Source organism: Epargyreus clarus, unplaced genomic scaffold, assembly GCF_041222505.1.
Source record: "Epargyreus clarus isolate Ecla_fem2 unplaced genomic scaffold, WU_Ecla_fem_2.2 ptg000035l, whole genome shotgun sequence".
In the NCBI taxonomy this organism is placed as follows: domain Eukaryota; kingdom Metazoa; phylum Arthropoda; class Insecta; order Lepidoptera; family Hesperiidae; genus Epargyreus; species Epargyreus clarus.
Window position 1 is genome coordinate 4777201 of NW_027332240.1, and position 18467 is coordinate 4795667.

Consider the following 18467-nt stretch of genomic DNA (forward strand, 5'->3'; position numbering starts at 1 on the left):
ACAATATGTAAATTGTTTATTACATAATTAACTTCCTCTACTTCTTCTACAGCTCTTACTCCCATCATAATGCTTTCAATTTAATTAAACAAACAATTTTTATAAAAAAAATGGAGCGATGTTATATTATAGAATGTCAAAGATTTTATGTTATACGGAACTTAAACAAGGGTGAGGGATTGTATAACTCTTGTATGGACGGTTATATAGACGATATACTATGTATAAGCTATTACAAGTTTATTTGTAGGAATTTCGCTTATTCTCCATTTATGCTTAACATAACATTTTATGACACGTTTATTTGTAAGGCTGTTAGAGTCCAAATACGAGACGTGTACATATTGCCATGGAGGATATTAAACTACCATTACTCTAAATTACATTATTTTATTCATTCTGATTAAAATAGAATATCACACAGCATAATATCTAAGAAAATTGTATAAATTCACTTAATACGCATTTAAATGCTGATTTAAAATATATCTTGCGAGATTATTCTCGAAATCTAATTAAACTCAAGGTCAAATATTTATTCACAATATTTAATTCAAACCAGACATTAGGTATAGAATAGGATAGAAAATAACGGAAATTTTCTTTTATTTTACATAATATTATACATTAATAAATTGTGCTAATGAAAAAAGGTTATTGTTATATGCCCGTTATCGGTTGCTAAGCGACGATTGTTGGTAAACATTCTTCTTCCAATTTGGCTGGAGTATAGGTATTACACTGCTCACTCGCTCAGATTTGATGCGCTCACTGCCCACTTCATTTGTTTAGTCTATAACAAATATTTACTATGACATCCTTAAAAGCCAGAAAATATTGTTCTGTCTACGGGTGCCTCAATACCAATTCCAGAAACCCGGAGTTATCATTCTTCCAAATACCTATCGAAGAAGAAGTGTAAGTACCGACCTTGTTTAGGTTTCTTGTAATCTTATGTATAAAATTCTCGTGTCACAATGTTAGTTACCGTACTCCTCCGAAACGGCTTTACCAATTTTCACCAAATTTTATATGCATATTCGGTAGGTCTGAGAATCGGCTACTACCTATTTTTCATACCCCTAAGTGATAAGGGTTGTTCACCCTTAACATTTTTTTATTTATATGGCAACACAACGTTTGACGGGTCAGCTAGTTAAATTATATGTATGTATGGTGATGGACTATCCCAGGTTTCTGAATTTAGCATTTAAGTTCACAGATATGTAATTGTTCCCATTACGGGTGTGTGTACTATGTTGTACCTAAGTAGGTATGTATTTACCATAGATTAGTAAAGATTACTCCCTCCTAACATGAAAATGTAACCAGTTTTGACAATTGAAATTGTCACTGTCATCTATTTTCGTGTTTGAAAATTATTATTATTATGTATTAAAAAATGTAGTTTTAGAGCATTTAAGAATGAAATGATATTTCTCTACACTTTTTCTTCGATTTTGTGTTGTATTTGCACCACTTAACTTAACTGCACATGTCGGCATTTTTCCGCGTAAATTATACCATGACAGTCGGAGACGTAATGGGAATACAGTCAGCCATTTTACGTATGTGTCTGCCATTTGTGGCTTCCTTCAATTACAAGGCGGTGAGATAGCTTTACTAATCTAGGGTATTACAAATAAAATGTATACAATGTGTTACACGACAATAGATTAAACTATTTGTCATACAAGGTGTTTAGATAGGTATATCGCAATACTACTAAAATAACGCTTACTCAGATTGATATCCAAATACACTAGATCGAGGGGACCGAGGTTCAAATCCCAGGCACACAGCTCTGAAACCTTAAAGTTTCACCTTTTCAAGAAGTTAATTACCCCTTGCTTAAACGGTAAAGGAAAACATCGTGAGGCAATCTATATACATGAGAAATCTTAAAAAAAAGCACTTGGCTAGCGCGGTTCTCATTCTGAGAGGAGACCCGTCCCCAACAGAAATAGGTTGATGATGAAGATGACGATTCACGGATATTGTTTCTTTTCATTTGACCTATTCTTTTTTTATAATATAGGAGTAGCAGACGATCAGTCCACCTGATGGTAAGTGGCTACTGACATCTGTAATCAACCCCAGATAGGATTAGATATTCCTACCTGAGATCGGCCACAGATGTGTCGCTACCCCTGAGGACTAAGTTGGAACGCCTCGGAAAAGTCTGTCTCCCTTACCACACCTTTCAAACCGGAACACAGCAGCGCCTAACACTGGTGTTATTAGGTAGAAATAGGTGTGGCGGTGGCGCCGCCGAACTCGAACCACAAAGGGTTCAACCACCTTTAAAACGTTTTAACTTATTCGTTCAATTGTTACAGACGCTTGAAATGGTTAAAAATAATCGATCGCCAAGATTTGTCCCATATATCTACACGTCACATATTCGTGTGTCAAGCTCATTTCAGGGCAGAAGATGTATCCATGACCTCTAGTCGAAAAGTATTAAGGAAGAAAAGTTTGCCGTCCCTATATTTGCCTCTGACTAAAGATCGAGTCAACCCCACATCAGTCAGTATCTCTACACAAACTGATATACCGACATGCAGTGTTTCATGCCAAACAATGAAGATCAGTACGTCGGAAAACATAACTGAACCTTCAACGTCGCTTTCTGCTGATACTCCGAGCAAAGTGAAATTGGTACAACATTTTATTATATTACGTTATTAAAAACCTGCTGCTGTCATAATATGCAAATATAATAGGACTCTTAAATGTAGGTTTGATAACAGATGGTAGAACTACAAAATAAAAATACTAAAAATTAAAAAATATATGAAAATGTTGGTAGTACACTTGGCAAATATTTTTTTTAAACGAAACCTCTTTACAGGAACAATTATGGGCGTCGGATGAAGAAAACGAGGACAGCAGATTATCTGATGCTCCAAGCACACCGCCGGCCAAACGGCAATGCCTTACACCTAACTTTATCCAGATGCCAGAAAGTATGATAGATAATCCTGAGACAGTCCAAATGACGGAAGAAGACTACGAAACGTTAGGAAAATCCATCGGGATACAACTCCGGGATCTGAGTAAAACACAGTTAACGATAACGCAGAAAATAATATCGGATGCTATATATTACGCTAGAATGGATATGTTGACGGAGAAATCACATATCGCATTGCAAAAAGATGAACCCAATCCTGAAACCTCATCCGGGTCTATTACTTATGAATTCGAACCTTACTCGAAGATAAAAGAATCTTCCTAAAAAAGAGCCACCTCTTAATAATGAAACTCTCGGTGAACAATGTAAAGTGGTATAACCGCACAGTTTAACCGAGAAAAACCACCGCCACACACATTTCTACCCATAGATTAGTAAAGATACTTCGCCGCCTTGAAATTGAATGAAGCCACAAACGGCTTATTAGTATGTTCTTTTTTTGAATTCTTGACAAATAAAAACATTTTTAGAGAAAATTTCCGAATAAATAACTAATACTGCTTAATTTACATAATAAATAAATAATTATTTCAAATATTTTAGGGACATTTTAGCACGGAGACGTGGCAAAACTTTTTTACGCAACTATTTCAATTCTCAAAACTGGGTACATTTTATTGTTAGGAGTGAGTAATCTTTACTAATCTATGTTTCTACCCTAATTCTTGCGTTTCGGTGGAAAAGTGTGGATGTCGACTGATTTATATTTTAGGTGACCATTATAGTCATTAAGAGTACACAATCTGATCGGCTATAAGAAGAACCCCACTTCAACGTGAAGTTGACTACAAATGATTTGTGACAACTTGTTACCAAGTGTACTACATGACTGTATGCTACTTCATTCTTATAAAAAGGATTAGTATAAGCGTGCATTCCTCTGAATACTTCTTGTTCCTTATACTTCAGTTAAAATGCAATCTAAGAGATTTTCTCATCAAAATTAATGTTCAACAACCCATTCTGCAAAAAACTGCATCGTAGTTATATTGGACGTCAGTTAAAATCGCTGGAAGACTATATTAAACCACTAGAAGACCAGACTAAACTACTAATAAACTATCAGCAGATTTCAGGATACTAGAAGATGAGAAACTATGAGAAGAATGTTGTGCCAAATAGTTAATAAGAATGTTTTATTTAATTAATATTTGACTGTTTATATAAATTAGTATTAAGATTGCAATGACTAGCTTTTTATTTATTTCAACCTTATTATAAAACCTATTATTGATCTCCCCGAGACGGTAATTCCAACCCCATAAAGTTGTTTCAGCGTATATTTGGATGTCGGCGAATTTTTGTCTCAATGTGAAAGCAGCGAAGCATACAGTCCATCTGATGGTAAATGGCCCATACCGCCCATGATCTTTAATCTACCCTAGATAAGATTCCCCAGATAGCCCTAAATGCTACGTGATGCCGACCTCATATGCATTGCTTCACCTGAAGAGTTAGAACGCTTCGTATACAGGGCCGGATTTAAGGGAGGGCAACCGGGGCGGCAGCCAGGGGCCTGTAATTATGACGCTACGGGTGTTAACCTAGTTATGAATGCTTGGGTATATACCTATTTTTTAAATCTTCATCTGCTTACTTTCTAATGAAGGTGACTGTACAGCAGTGGCGTAATTATAGGGTGGCAGGATTGGCAAAAAAGGTCACCAGGATCAAACAATCAGTAAAGTACGTATTCTTTAGCAAACATTTCTTAGATCCCCATGAAATAAATTTTCCACAAGTCTTCTATAGTATAGTTATTACTGATGTAGGGCAGTGACTTAGATGGATTTCATGCTCATTTGCACCTTCAAACTTATGAAGTAGATGCGTGGATGCTTCCAGAGTCAAACCATGAAGGTTATAATATAACTGAACTAGCAACCCACCCGCGCTTCGCACGGGTAGAATAGAATAAATGTCAATTTTTTGCGTAGTGAACTGTCAGCTTTTTGAAGGTAGTAGAACCCTTTGTGGTTAGACTCCGTCGGCACCACCGCCAAACCTATTTCTGCCTAATAACAGCCCTTAAGCGTTGCTGTATTTTGGTTTGAAGTGTGACGTAAGGGATACACAATTTTCCGAGGTGTTCCAGCTTAGTCCTCAGGGGTAGCGACGCATCAGTGGCTGACCTCAGGTCATGTCTAATCCTATCTAGGGTTGCAAATGTCCTTGGGCGGGAGTTACCATCGCCCACTCCTGTATTATAAAAAAGGCATAGATTAGTAAAGATACTTCGCCGCCTTGAAATTGAATGAAGCCCCAAAAGGCTTATTTTAGTAAGTTCTTTTTTTGAATTCTTGACAAATAAATACATTTTTAGAGAAAAATTACGAATAAATAACTAATTTACGTAATAATTACGTAATTTACGTAATAAATAAATAATTATTTCAAATATTTTAGGGACATTTTAGCACGGAGACGTGGCAAAACTTTTTTACGCAACTATTTCATTTCTCCAAACTGGGTACATTTTCTTGTTAGGAGTGAGTCATCTTTACTAATCTATGAAAAAAGGTTATAATATAACTGGATGTAAAGCACTAAAAATACTACCAACTTCTACCTACATTTCAATGATTAGTTACGCTACCTCACATCCTCTACACAGACTAATGACTGTAATCATTAATCCACGAAGTAATGATTACGTCATACGTAACCTTTACACACATTGAGCGCAGAATGTGTGTGTGAGTACAAATACCGGTTTTTACTTTGTACACTCGAGAGCGAGACATCAGACACCTCGGCTCGAAATCCGAAAAGGTCGAGGCGAGCAAAAACTTTAGCTGTAAAACTTAGATGGGTAAAATACATAGATTAATAATAATTACTCCTAATACGAAAGTATAACCAGTTTTGAAAATAGAAATTGTTGCGTAAACTAAGTTTTGCCAAGTCTTCGTTCTAAAATGTTCGTAAACTGTTCAAAATACTTATCTATTTATGAGATCAATTGCGTAGTATTAGTTATTTATACGTATTTTTTTAATGTTTTTTATTTGTCAAAAAATCAAAAATTAAAGATGAAATCATCCTTTTGTGGCTTCATTCAATTCCAGGGCGGTGAAGTATCTTTCTATTTTACTTATCAAAGCTATAAAAACACAAAAGATAAGACAGGTGTTATTTTAAGGTTTAAATAGTCCACATATTGAGAAGAAAGAGGAGTTGAAGGTAAAATAATCTGATTTAAAAAAGAAAGCAAGCGGGGGCGGGCTACCACCATCTCTTAAAAACCATCATAGTTCAGGTCAGTTTTATTTTCTCCTTAAAACAGTAAAATATTCCGTCATACACAGTTGAACAAACTTAAACCCTTATTAATATTTCGCTTATCCATTGCATAAAACCAACTGAAAGTGTCATATTTTGCTTAAAAAGTTAAATTTCCTGCAACAAAAGTAAAATTATGATTAAAATAATATTGTTTTAAACGATGGTAGTAACCCCCTGGAAATAGACAATGTGTGTGGCAGATTTTTAGGGTTTCGTATGTAATGTGTAAAAACAGAACCCTATTAAGTACTGAGGCTCCGCTGTCTGTCCATCTATCACAGTTCCCTATTTCTTAAATCGTAATAGATAGACACTTGAATTTTACAGAATATTATTGCTGATTATTATTGCTTTTTATTACTGATTTAGCCGCTATAACGCCAGATACTAAAAATACGAAAAGATCGAAGGTCCGTTATTTTCGGTTTACTTATACGGGGTGAATTTTTCAAACGGGCCTTCAGGGCCTAATCCGAAACTATAAGGATTAGCGAAAAATGCTGAAAGGAGTTACGAGGCCGATTTTGATAAAAACTAAAACTGCATCATTAATTTTTTTAAATATCTTTTTCCTTAACCGGGTGTCGAACGAGTTCATTTTGAAAAAAATATTATTACAATATAAAATTATAACAAATAATAAAAAAATCAAAATTCTTATTTCCATGGTCATCGATGTATGCTTTTATCTGATTCTGATTTAAGATAATAAGTATTAAACATAGATAGATAACTAATCTAATCTTTGCAATGTATCGTAACAATATTGAGCATGTGCACAATAAACAAATCCCAGCCCTCTGATTTTTTAAAATTATGTGCGTATTGGAAATTAACAAACTTCTAATAAAACTTGTTTAAATGATGAAGGAAAACATCGTGAGGAAACCAGCATACTTACCTGAGAAGTCCTAAAAAAGAACAAGTTGTGAAACAAACAATGTAAAGTCTACCAATACGCACTTGGCCAGCGTGGTGGACTATGACCTAATCCTTCTCATTCTGAGAGGAGACCCGTGCCCAGCAGTGGGACAGTAAAGTCACTGAGCACTAAGCTGGAACGCCTCGGAAAAGCATGTCTCCCTTACCACACCCTTCAAATCAATACACAATAGCGTTAACACTGCTGTTATTAGGCAAAAATAGGTGTGGCGGTGGTGGCAGTTAAATCAAAGAGAGTGAAGTCCAAATCATATTTCATTACAAATCACATTTAATCAGTGTGGTCGACTATGGCCTTAAGCCCTCTCAACACTGGAACATTAATGTTACAAAGTAATTTGTGGTAATGTGGAGTACTTTTCAGCTAAGTAGCTCGTATATATACTACCATAGGGTGCTTTATTATTTTAGGACGACGTATATCGTAGCAGACATCATAAGATTTAGGGCATTTTTGTATATGCTTGGCGATTGTTTGAGTGAATGATATTTGTGTTATATATTGGTCTTAACCACCGTAGTTCGGCATTCGCCTTAAACAAAATTATGAAGAAGTCATCCGATCCTGCACTGCCGCCGTGCCGTGGGAACGCTGACTCCGCACCACCGCTCCGTTTCCATCACATAGTCCCGAACGTGGGAATTCACTCTGGGCGCTAACATTGCCCCAGCAAGTCACTTAGCATAGTTATTTATAATTTAGGTTAGATTTAATCCAAAACTTGTAATATTCGGTTTTGATTAAATACGTATATATAAGTAATTCGGTATTTCTGTATCCTGGCTGCTGCATCCCGACGCAAACATAACTCTTGTATGAATGTTTGTTTGTTATGCTATTGTTGTATCGACAAAGAAATAAATGAATATGGTATTAAATCTCTTGAATATGATATTTGCAAGATTCAGATGCGAAAGCCCTGTGTGTAAATTTGTTATTTGACGACCGCGACCGACCGACCGCGTGACGGAGTGGTCACCATACCGGTCACAGGTCTGACGCGCAAAGGGTTGCAGGTTCGATAGCCGGCCAGACAGACATCTGAATGATGAATTTGGATATCTGTTCTGGGTCTGGGTGTTTGTCTATTATTCTCTTACTGTTCTGAGTCTGGATGTTTGTGTATTTGTCTTTGTGTGTGTCCATGGTACCCACGATAAGTGTAGAAAGCGTCTCTTTAAAAAGTTGGTTATTTTTTATTATTGAAATTGAACTCGACCTTGCAATCCACCTGCTGGTAAGTGGACACTGCCTCCCATGGGCATCCAATATAATAGTGGTTTTACCTGAAGGTGCTGCTGATGTTGCTGTGCTGTGTGCTGTGCTGCTGTGTTCCGGTTTGAAGGGTGTGGTAAGGAAGACAGACTTTTCCGAGGCGTTCCAGCTTAGTCCTCAGGGGTAGCGGCGCATCTTTGTCTGACCTTAGGTAGGAATATCTAATCCTATCTGGGGTTGATTACAGATGTCCATGGGCGGCAGTAGCCACTTACCATCAGGTGGATTGCATGCTCGTCTGCTACTCCTATAATATAAAAAAAAATGCCGATCATAATGCGTTGCTATTCCCGAGTTATAGCCGTCACCTCATATTTATTAATTGTGTGTATTGTATTAATTGTGTGTCATTATTTGATTAATTGTGTATTTTAGTAGGTTTTATAAATATTTTATAAATAATATCTATATATATAAAAGAAAGTCGTGTTAGTTACACCATTTATAACTCAAGAATGACTGAACCGAGTTGGCTGAAATTTGGTGGAGAGGTAGCTTAGAACCAGGAGACGGACATAGGATACTTTTTATCCCGTTCGACCGCGTTTCCTTGAAGTCATTTTATAACTCAAGAACGGCTGAACCGATTTAGCTGAAAATTGGTAAAGAGGTAGATTAGAACCAGGAAACGGACATAGGATACTTTTTATCCCGTTCGACCGCGTTTCCGTGAAGTCATTTAATAACTCAAGAACGGCTGAACCGATTTCACTGAAAATTAATCGCGAGGTAGCTTAGAAGCAGGAAAAGGACATAGGATACTTTTTATCCCGTTCGACCGCGTTTTCGTGAAGCATTTTATAACTCAACAACGGCTGAACCAATTTGACTGAAAATTGGTGGAGAGGTAGCTTAGAACCAGGAGACGGACATAGGGTACTTTTTATCCTGTTCGACCGCGTTTCCGTGAATAAATAAGAGTTGAAAGTTTGTATTAAAGTCCCCCAGTTTTGATGCAAATCTATATGAAAATTGGTATTTGGGATTTCGATAGAAAGTAATTAAATATGTATTTTACAATATTTGCAAAATCAACCCTTAAGATGGTTAAGTAGGGGTTGGAATTTTATTTTAAAATCCGTTAATTTGGAAGCAAAGACTGTTAAAATTTGCATTTGGCTTTAGAAGACACTTCGTTTAGAAGTCGGCAGATTTTGAAGCAAAGTCTATGAAAATTGGAATTTAGCTTTTTGATTCAAAATAATAGAACACATTTTTCACCGTTTTTGGAAAATCAACCCTTAGGGTCGTTTAATCGGGTATGGAACTTTAATTTAATATCCGTTAATTTGGAGCACTAAGAAAATTATCATAAGACATAATGAAGCATCTGAGTCACTGTTTGTTTTTTTAGATCAAAACAAAGTAAAAAATAATTCGAACGAAATATATTGAGCGCCGACTTCAGAAATATGTACTAAACCAACATTTATTTGAATTATTTTTTACTATGTAGTGACATAGAAGTCGGTTGTATTTTTTGTTAAAATTTTTTTTACCCTTTTTAGTGATGACATAATAACATTTATATTAATACAATATAAAATTGTATAAACGTGATCATGAATTAAGGTAAGGTCTAAATTTACATTGAATTGAACCGCCCGCTCGCAGGGCACTGCCGCGCCCTGCCCGCTTAGTTTTATATTGTCTTATATGTTCCAACCTAACCTAACTAAATAGTTAATGATGAACTGGCTTTGCAATTTCATTAGAACCTCCTACACCAAATATCTTCAAACACGACTCAATTATTGCCATCGGTTGAGGAGTTACATATTTTGTCTCCGAGCCACATTATCAGACCCTTAAATAGTCAATGATGAAGTGACTTTGCAATTTCGTTAGAACTTACACTAAATATCTTCAAACACAACTCAAATATCCCCATCGGTTGAGGAGTTACATATTTTGTCTCCGAGCCACATTATCAGACCCTTAAATAGTCAATGATGAACTGACTTTGTAATTTCATTAGAACCTACAATAAAAAATAACACAATAAAAAAAGAATTATTAAAATCGGTTCACTAACGGCGGAGTAATTCGTGTACATACATAAAAAAAAAGATACCGACCGAATTGATAACCACCTCCTTTTTGAAGTCGGTAAAAAAATAACAGAGTGCAGAGAGGTAGAGTGAATTTTATTTAATTGTATTTTTTATTTTCCTGTTCTCCTGTGGCCATTTCCTAATATTTACCAGTAGTTTATGGACATAATACATAAATTACACGAGTGAAACCAAGAGGTACAGATAGTCACTCATAATTAGGTGGTACGAAGTTCACCGGGTCATCTAGTTATGTTATAATACTAAGTACTAAGTAAGTAGTTTTAATACTAAGTACTATCTAACTTCTACCTGAATTAATATTTTCTGGAGACAATTGTCTAGTTACACAAGACAATACAACTATTCATTCTGAATAGATTTTTTGATTTATTAAAATCTGTCTGACCCAGGATCGAACCTGGAACCACTTGTAAGGAACCCTAGTACGTTAACCACTACACCATGTCCCTTATCTCATAACATCTTATACATATTTTTATATAGATTTCGTAACGTACCTAATTTCGTTAATAATACTATTTTTCATTAATCAGAAAATACATTAACATTAACGATAACGGAACTCTACAATGTATCTACATCATGGCGGAACGTTCACACACAATGGCCCACTATACCTACGTGTCGACCGGCTCGGGTCTACGTCCTTGTATTCAATGTCGCGTGGATATGGCGCGCAGTTGTCAATAGTGGCCGATCGTGGCCATTTTGTTATTGCGCAGCGCTCAGTTCGCGCCCGGCCACCAAACGGGACGCACGTAAAATGGCATGGTCCAACGAGGATACGTTTAAGTTTCTAGATATGTACCAAAACGAACCCGATATATGGGATCCGAAGAGCAAAAATTACAAAGACAGAATCAAGGTAATGTTTAATAAATGCTTTTAATTTTATTGTTTATTATTTCAATTTTCCTTATACGTCAATTATAGTAATTAGTTGTATTTTACCGTATTTATTTTAGGTAAATGACGCATGGAATCGCTTGTCTGAAGCAATGGGTATGTCGATTGATAAGTTGAAAAGAAGGAAAGAGACCTTGATGACTGCCTTCCGATTTCATTTTAAGAAAAAACAAGAGGCCTTCCGACTTGGTTCCGAATATACACCAATATGGACGTTCTATAAACCTATGCAATCGTTTTTAGATGATGTTTACGGCTCAAAAAATTGGACGAACACAGAAGATAACGTAAGTATAATCTTATTTTTTCGATTTTATGTTTACTAAAAGTAACTAAAGGCATCGATAATCAAAAATATCCTTACAATAAGTACTACAAATATATGAAGTACTACAATAATACCGCAGTAGTCATTTGACTGCGCAACCGATCAAACGTTAACAATGGTCGAAAATAAATCATGCTCCATATTAATTTATCTTATAACATGATTCAAATTAAAATGTATTATTAAGATCAAAGATATTCTGTGTTATAATAATATACCTAATTATTATTTGAACACATTATCACAAACAATGACGCTATCTGGCAAAATGATCATAAAACCGAGAAGCTATCGCATAAACAAAAAAAATGACGCTATGCTAAGCAACGTCATAATATTTTGACATTTGTAAAAACGAGATGTCTTCAAGAAATTTTCATAATAATTTTAGTACTGGATACAATGTCAATTTGTTAATTGTTTTAAATTAATGGTTCAACGTGATTTATCTATCTATTAATTAATTATATTTCATTTTTATGAGTTATGACATAGGTGTTGAATAATAGCACAGACAACAAAAGGGTACATTTTTGTCTATGGTGTACTGGTAATTTAATTAATAGGATATCTATTTCGATTACAAAACTTCAATTTGACTCATTAAAAAAATGTACAAAAACTTAAAACTAAAAGAGACTATATTTAAAGGTTGTTCAAAATTTCGCGCCAAATTGTATTAGTATTATGTACGGTTGTACCACAGATTAGTAAAGATTACTCACTCCTAACAAGAAAATGTAACCAGTGTTGACAATTGACATTGTCACTGTCATCTATTTTCGTGTTTGAAAAATATTAAAAAAAATGTAGTTTTTAGATAATTTACGAATGAAACGATATTTCTCCGCACTTTTTCTTCGAATTCGTGTTTTTGCACTACTTGACTGCGCATGTCGGCATTGTTCCGCGTAAATAACACCATGACAGCCATTAAATGGCTGACAGGATTGTCAGCGGTTTAAGCCTTTTAATGTCTTCCTTCAATTACAAGGCGATCAGATATCTATACTTATCTATGGATTACATAATACATATATAATATGTATGTATATGGATTGGTACATAATATGTATACTGTACATGCATTACATATTGGAATATCACTACTTTTAGTTATATGTAGTGACATCCCAGTGGTCTGAAATTCGGCCTCTCAATCTGGAAGTCCAAGATTCGAATCCCACGCACGCATCTCCGATGCAAGTTGTCCGTGCGAAATTAATTATCACTTACTTTAACGGTGCAAACATCGTGTGGAAAAATACACGAATGAGATTTTTTTTCATCATCATCATCAACAACCAGTTATTGTCCCACTGCTGGGCACGGGTCTCCTCTCAGAATGAGGAGGATTAGGCCATAGTCCACCGCGCTGGCCAAGTGCGTATTGGTAGACTTCACATACCTTGAGATTTTTTTCTTTTTTTATAAATCTCTCAGGTATGCAGGTTTCCTCACGATGTTTTCCTTCACCGTTTAGCAAGTGATAATTAATTTCTAATACGCACATAACTTTGAAAAATCAGAGGTGCGTTGGATTTGAACCTCGGACCCCTCGATCAAGAGGTTGAGTTTCTTAACCACTAGGCTATCACTGCGTAGTAGCAAGATTTTTTTTAAAGTTCTAAAATGTGTGACCAGCGCAGTGGGCAATGGCCTAAGCCTCTATCACTCTAAGTAAGACTCGTGCCCAGCAGTGGGACAGTAATAGGATGACGACAAATGTATATTTAATGGTGTTTGACGGTAAAACCCTTTGGGTTACATTGCGTTAAAAATAATTACAGGAAAATGTCCTAATTATCGATATCACACGGGCCGTAATAGTATAGTGGTAAGAATTTCAGTCTCTTACGTTGGGAGTACTGGGTTCCAATCCCACACACGAAAATAGATTTTTCAACATTATATACCTAAAAGTTATATAGAAAACCAGCTGACCCGGCAAACGTTGTGTTGCCACATAAATAAAAAAATGTTAAGGGTGAATAACCCTTATCACTTAGGGGTATGAAAAATACATTGTAGGCGATTCTCAGACCTAATGAATATGCATATAAAATTTGGTGAAAATCGGTAAAGCCGTTTCGGAGGAGTACGGTAACTAACATTATGACAAGAGAATTTTATGTATAAGTTCTAAAAGTTGTGTGAAGTATACCTACAGTTATGCACTTGACTTGGCCAGCGTGGAGGACTAGGTATAACCTATAGATAGATAGTTTAAAGCGCCCAAAACTGCAGTTATAAGACAGAAATAGGAGTGACGGTGGTGCCACCCGAGTCGAACCATAAAGGGTTCTGCCACCGTCACTACTAAACTAGATTATATTCACCTCGGACCCTCGTTACAAGTCAAAGTACACTAGGCTATCACTACTTTGTCAGTGTCAGTTGTCCGAGACAAGAATAGGGCTACGGTATCCACTGCCTGTTGTAAGAGGCGACTAAACGGGGGCTTCTGGGGTCGCGGGTGGCGAGAGTGGGAGCTAGAACCGCCCGGCCTACAGCCCCGGGAAGGACGGCGGTATGTGTGCTTGCATACCGTCGTACGCACCAGGCGGTGTAGCGAGCGTCAGGCTCACCTGGGCGGAGCCCGACGGAGCAACGCGCCAAGAGGACTCCGGTTGCGTTCCTTTGGAGATCCCGGAGTCCTCTACGCAGCGCTGAGGATGGCCACGGGGGGGTTTTAGTGCGGTAACTTTTGAAGGTGTCCACCTCGTGAACAAAAAAAGGTCACTACTTATCATCAGTTCATGCATCCTCACTATCATCATTAGAATAACAGAAAAAATATCAAAGGTCATCGTAAGTTCAATAAGCGACTATAATAGGTACACACACACATAAATGTTATCAATTTGATACTCAATTACGGTTATACGAGATTGTATATTATATTCTGTCCGAACCAGTATTTTATAATTATCTCTTTTATAGGTCATTCCCTAGTTTTAAGTGACGTTTAAAATATTAACTATCTTGAAATATCTATCTGTTACGCTTATTTATAGGAATTTATTATCTATCCAATGTTACATACATAATACTGGTGTAATGAAATTAAATTAGATTTTTTTTTTTTTATCTTCCAAAATAGTTATGTATGAGCCTATATTTTTATAAGTAATTTTAATAAGCAATTTGTTTTATTATTTATTATTGTTTTATTATTATTTTAATAGGTAATTTGTTCGAGTACAATGTTTTGGTATGCCTAAAAATATACAAGGTTACTAGAAAGGTCGATCTAGATAATTAAGGAGGTTATTAATTAGGTCGCTACAGACGAAATTGACCCTAAAACGTGCTTAATACTTTTCTAAAAGATTACTTACTACTTTTGAGATAATTGACTTTTAAGATTTATCTTTACTTTTAATTGTTTTTGCCCGCGGCTTCGCCCGCGTTAAAAAGAAAATAATATAACGTACTAACATACATAAAACTGAAAATACGTACCTTCAACTTTGCTAAAGATCATCACTTGATCAAATGCATAGTTTACGATTCTATCCTTACTAATATCGATTAAAATAATCGATATTTTGGGTCCAAAAGATCGATTCTCCGATTAATAGATCTTAGATGTCCATCCCTAGTTCCCGTGGGATTTTCGGGATAAAAAGTATCCTATGTCCTTTCTCGGGTCTCAGACTATCTTTGTACAAAATTCCATTCAAATCGGTTCAGTGGTTTAGTCGTGAAGAAGAGACAGACAGACAGAGTTACTTCCACATTTATAATATTAGTAAGGATTAGTAAGGAAGTAAGGATTTGCTGACGGATACATAATTTGTTTGATCCTGATAACCTTTTTTTTTCGCTATCCTCGAAAAAAGATCGAAGATAGAATCGATTCTTAGGACCTCGATTTTTTTGTGAATCGATTTATTGCACTTCGATTCGAATCGATTCAAAAAACAATCTTTTTCGGAAAGAATCGCCACCCCTAATATAATCCCAATATAATAAATCTATATAAACAAATAAAATTGCAACCGTCTCCGATTGCAAGAATTGATATTTTTAAACTCATGGTTATTTAGAGTATGCCAAAAGACCCACAAACGTAGGTAGGATCCATTACTGGAGACCGATTAAAAAAATAGACTTTTTTTCGTCAAAAAGATCGATTCTCTGATTAATAGATCTAAGATCGCTATCTAGGATAAAAACTATCCTATGTCCATTCTAGGGTCTCAGACTATCTTTGTACAGAATTTCATTAAAATCGATTCAGTAGTTTAGGCGTGAAGAAGAGACATACAGACAGACAGAGTTACTTTCGCATTTATAATATTAAGTAAGGATATCGATTAAAATAATCGAATTTTTTGGTCCAAAAGATCGATTCTCCGATTAATCGATCTTAGATCGCCATCTCTAGTTCCCGTGGGATTTCCGGTATAAAAACTATCCTATGTCCGTTCTCGGGTCTCAGACTATCTTTGTACAAAATTTCATTAAAATCGGTTCAGTGGTTTAGGCGTGAAGAAAAGACAACCAGACAGACAGACAGATAGAGTTACTTTCGGATTTATAATATTAGTAAGGATAAGGATAAGGATAGTAAGGAAGTAAGGATAATTTACACTTAAATTTAAACTTGCCGCCGCTATAGCGAGGACTAAGCTGGAACGCCTTAGAAAAGTATGTCTGTCTCCCTGACCACTCCTTTCAAGCCAGAACACAGCAGGTCTTAACACCATTATTATGAGGCAGAAATAGGTGTGGCGGTGGTGTCGCCGGAGTCGAATCACAAATGGTTCTACCACCTTAAATATATGAAACGATCAACAGTGATCCCGTAAAATTTCACTTTGATAATAATCAATTTAATTTTTCACAGGAATCCACATCATCCAGGCAAGACGATATAGAATCTGAAGATGATTTGGACGAGGACCTAATGGAAAGGAAACGGAACAAATTCAAAAAGCGACGATTCAACCAAGGACACGATAACAGCGACATGAAGAATGCGTTCAAATCTTTCAATAGTGTTTTGAAAAAGTATAATGAATTAAATGCCCAAGAAGAAGATGAAGATGAGTGTGATCTGTACGGACGGCTCGTAGCTAAGAAACTGCGTCAGTTCTCGGAGACAGAAAGGCATGAAATTATGTACGAATTTGATGGTGTTTTACTGAATCGACGGCATAATTATGATCCTGGAACCCCGTACAATTTATTCCCGTTACATTCCCCTCCAGAGGTGATTATCGGGAAACAGGAACAGTCTGGATCTAGCACGCCTTCACATTCTCCTACGTAGCTTAGGTCTTGATTTTGTATTGTGATATCGTTTTTAAGGGTTTATTAAAATGTGTAGCCTGAATGTGGTTACAGATATAATAATATTGTATTCAAACTAGTCCGACAAACTTTTCTGCGCGCGTGGTAGGCCAATGGCCATTTTAATGTTGTTAGGATACCAAAACTACCAGAAAAGTTCATGATTTTAACGGTAATGTAATAATAGAACGAATATATCATAACAATGTGAGGAATTCTTCATATTATTCACAAATAACATAGGATTTAGTTTTTAAGATTGTAATTTTATTAAATTAACGTTAGAATTATCAACTTTTTCTTGGGAAATTGAAAAATTGACCATGAAGCTGGCAACTCGCGCAGAAAGTTTGTCGTACTATAGATTTTTTATAGAATTATTTTTGAAACGCAATAACGTACCTCGCAAGGTGTTTTGTTATGGATAAGGCGTGATATAAACTCCATAACACCATATCCCTTAAAATATTTTTTACGTTCTACATAATTATGTTATATTATTTCATTTTAAACTTATGTGATTTTTTTACCATTTATTTTTATGACGTCATAAAAAATATGTTTTTAGAAATAAGATTAAATGTTAGTTTTTTTATTGGTTATAGGTTCCGTCCTGAAAATAAAAGTTCCCTTCTATTTTGACCCTATTTTAGGAAGCCTTGGCAATTTTTTTTATTTTTAGACTGGAATATAGACAATAATAATCCGTAGATATTGTGTACATTATTGTTAAGTTTAGATTAAGTTGTCTATGGATTGTCTATTAAAGGGGCTTATGAGACACTAATAAAGTTAGGCTGAAAGGCAAAAAGCCAAAGCCGTAAAACACCATTAAAAAAAATGAGACAGTTTACATATTTATTTTCTTTTAATTTACGTGATTGTTATAATGTTACATTTATTTTGTGTCATAAAGTTTATATTTAACAAATTATGAATAAGTATGAAAACGTAGAATTAAGAAAGTATGCCATCTAACTATAGTGCATGAAAAAAATTATATGAATGGATGGGAATATTTTTTTTTTACAAATAATTAAATCTTGAAATCTTGATACGGAAAACTGTCTTGAACACTAATGTGATATGTTTTATAGTGGAAAGTCTATTGAAAATTATATTTTTCTCAATAAAATCATATGTAATATGACAGTTACATAATCTAACCTAAACTAACCTAAATAGGAACATCGATGCCTGTAGTGAATTTATTCTGTCATTTGATTAGACATTTTAGACTTATGCAACATTCCATGTTTTGTACCAAAATTAATAATGGTCTCTTTGTCGTTAATAAAATCTTAATAATTTAAGTAATTAACACCTACTTATTTCAATAAATGTAGTTACATAAATAATTAGCTTATGTATTAT

The 18467-nt window shown here is 35.3% G+C and overlaps 2 protein-coding genes across 2 annotated transcripts; both read left to right on the forward strand.

Moving 5' to 3' along the window:
• The first annotated feature begins 736 nt into the window (after nucleotides 1-736).
• On the forward strand, nucleotides 737-4217 carry LOC140756351 (uncharacterized). The gene is made up of 3 exons (XM_073091821.1): nucleotides 737-918; nucleotides 2340-2661; nucleotides 2855-4217. The coding sequence occupies exons 1-3, from the start codon at nucleotides 812-814 to the stop codon at nucleotides 3239-3241; spliced, it is 816 nt and encodes a 271-aa protein (XP_072947922.1). The 5' UTR covers nucleotides 737-811; the 3' UTR covers nucleotides 3242-4217.
• Nucleotides 4218-11147: 6930 nt separating this feature from the next.
• Nucleotides 11148-17914, forward strand: LOC140756531 (uncharacterized). The gene is made up of 3 exons (XM_073092054.1): nucleotides 11148-11423; nucleotides 11524-11751; nucleotides 16648-17914. Exons 1-3 carry the CDS (start codon nucleotides 11322-11324, stop codon nucleotides 17071-17073), a joined length of 756 nt encoding a protein of 251 aa, XP_072948155.1. The 5' UTR covers nucleotides 11148-11321; the 3' UTR covers nucleotides 17074-17914.
• The last annotated feature ends 553 nt before the right edge of the window (nucleotides 17915-18467 follow it).

What these genes read in the sequence shown, in the direction of transcription:
- LOC140756351 (XM_073091821.1), top strand. Translation starts at nt 812, where the DNA reads ATGACATCCTTAAAAGCCAGAAAATATTGTTCTGTCTACGGGTGCCTC. An exon ending in ATACCTATCGAAGAAGAAGT is followed by an intron (nt 919 to 2,339) that starts GTAAGTACCGAC and finishes CAATTGTTACAG; the next exon opens with ACGCTTGAAATGGTTAAAAA. An exon ending in CTCCGAGCAAAGTGAAATTG is followed by an intron (nt 2,662 to 2,854) that starts GTACAACATTTT and finishes ACCTCTTTACAG; the next exon opens with GAACAATTATGGGCGTCGGA.
- LOC140756531 (XM_073092054.1), top strand. Translation starts at nt 11,322, where the DNA reads ATGGCATGGTCCAACGAGGATACGTTTAAGTTTCTAGATATGTACCAA. An exon ending in ATTACAAAGACAGAATCAAG is followed by an intron (nt 11,424 to 11,523) that starts GTAATGTTTAAT and finishes TATTTATTTTAG; the next exon opens with GTAAATGACGCATGGAATCG. An exon ending in GGACGAACACAGAAGATAAC is followed by an intron (nt 11,752 to 16,647) that starts GTAAGTATAATC and finishes AATTTTTCACAG; the next exon opens with GAATCCACATCATCCAGGCA.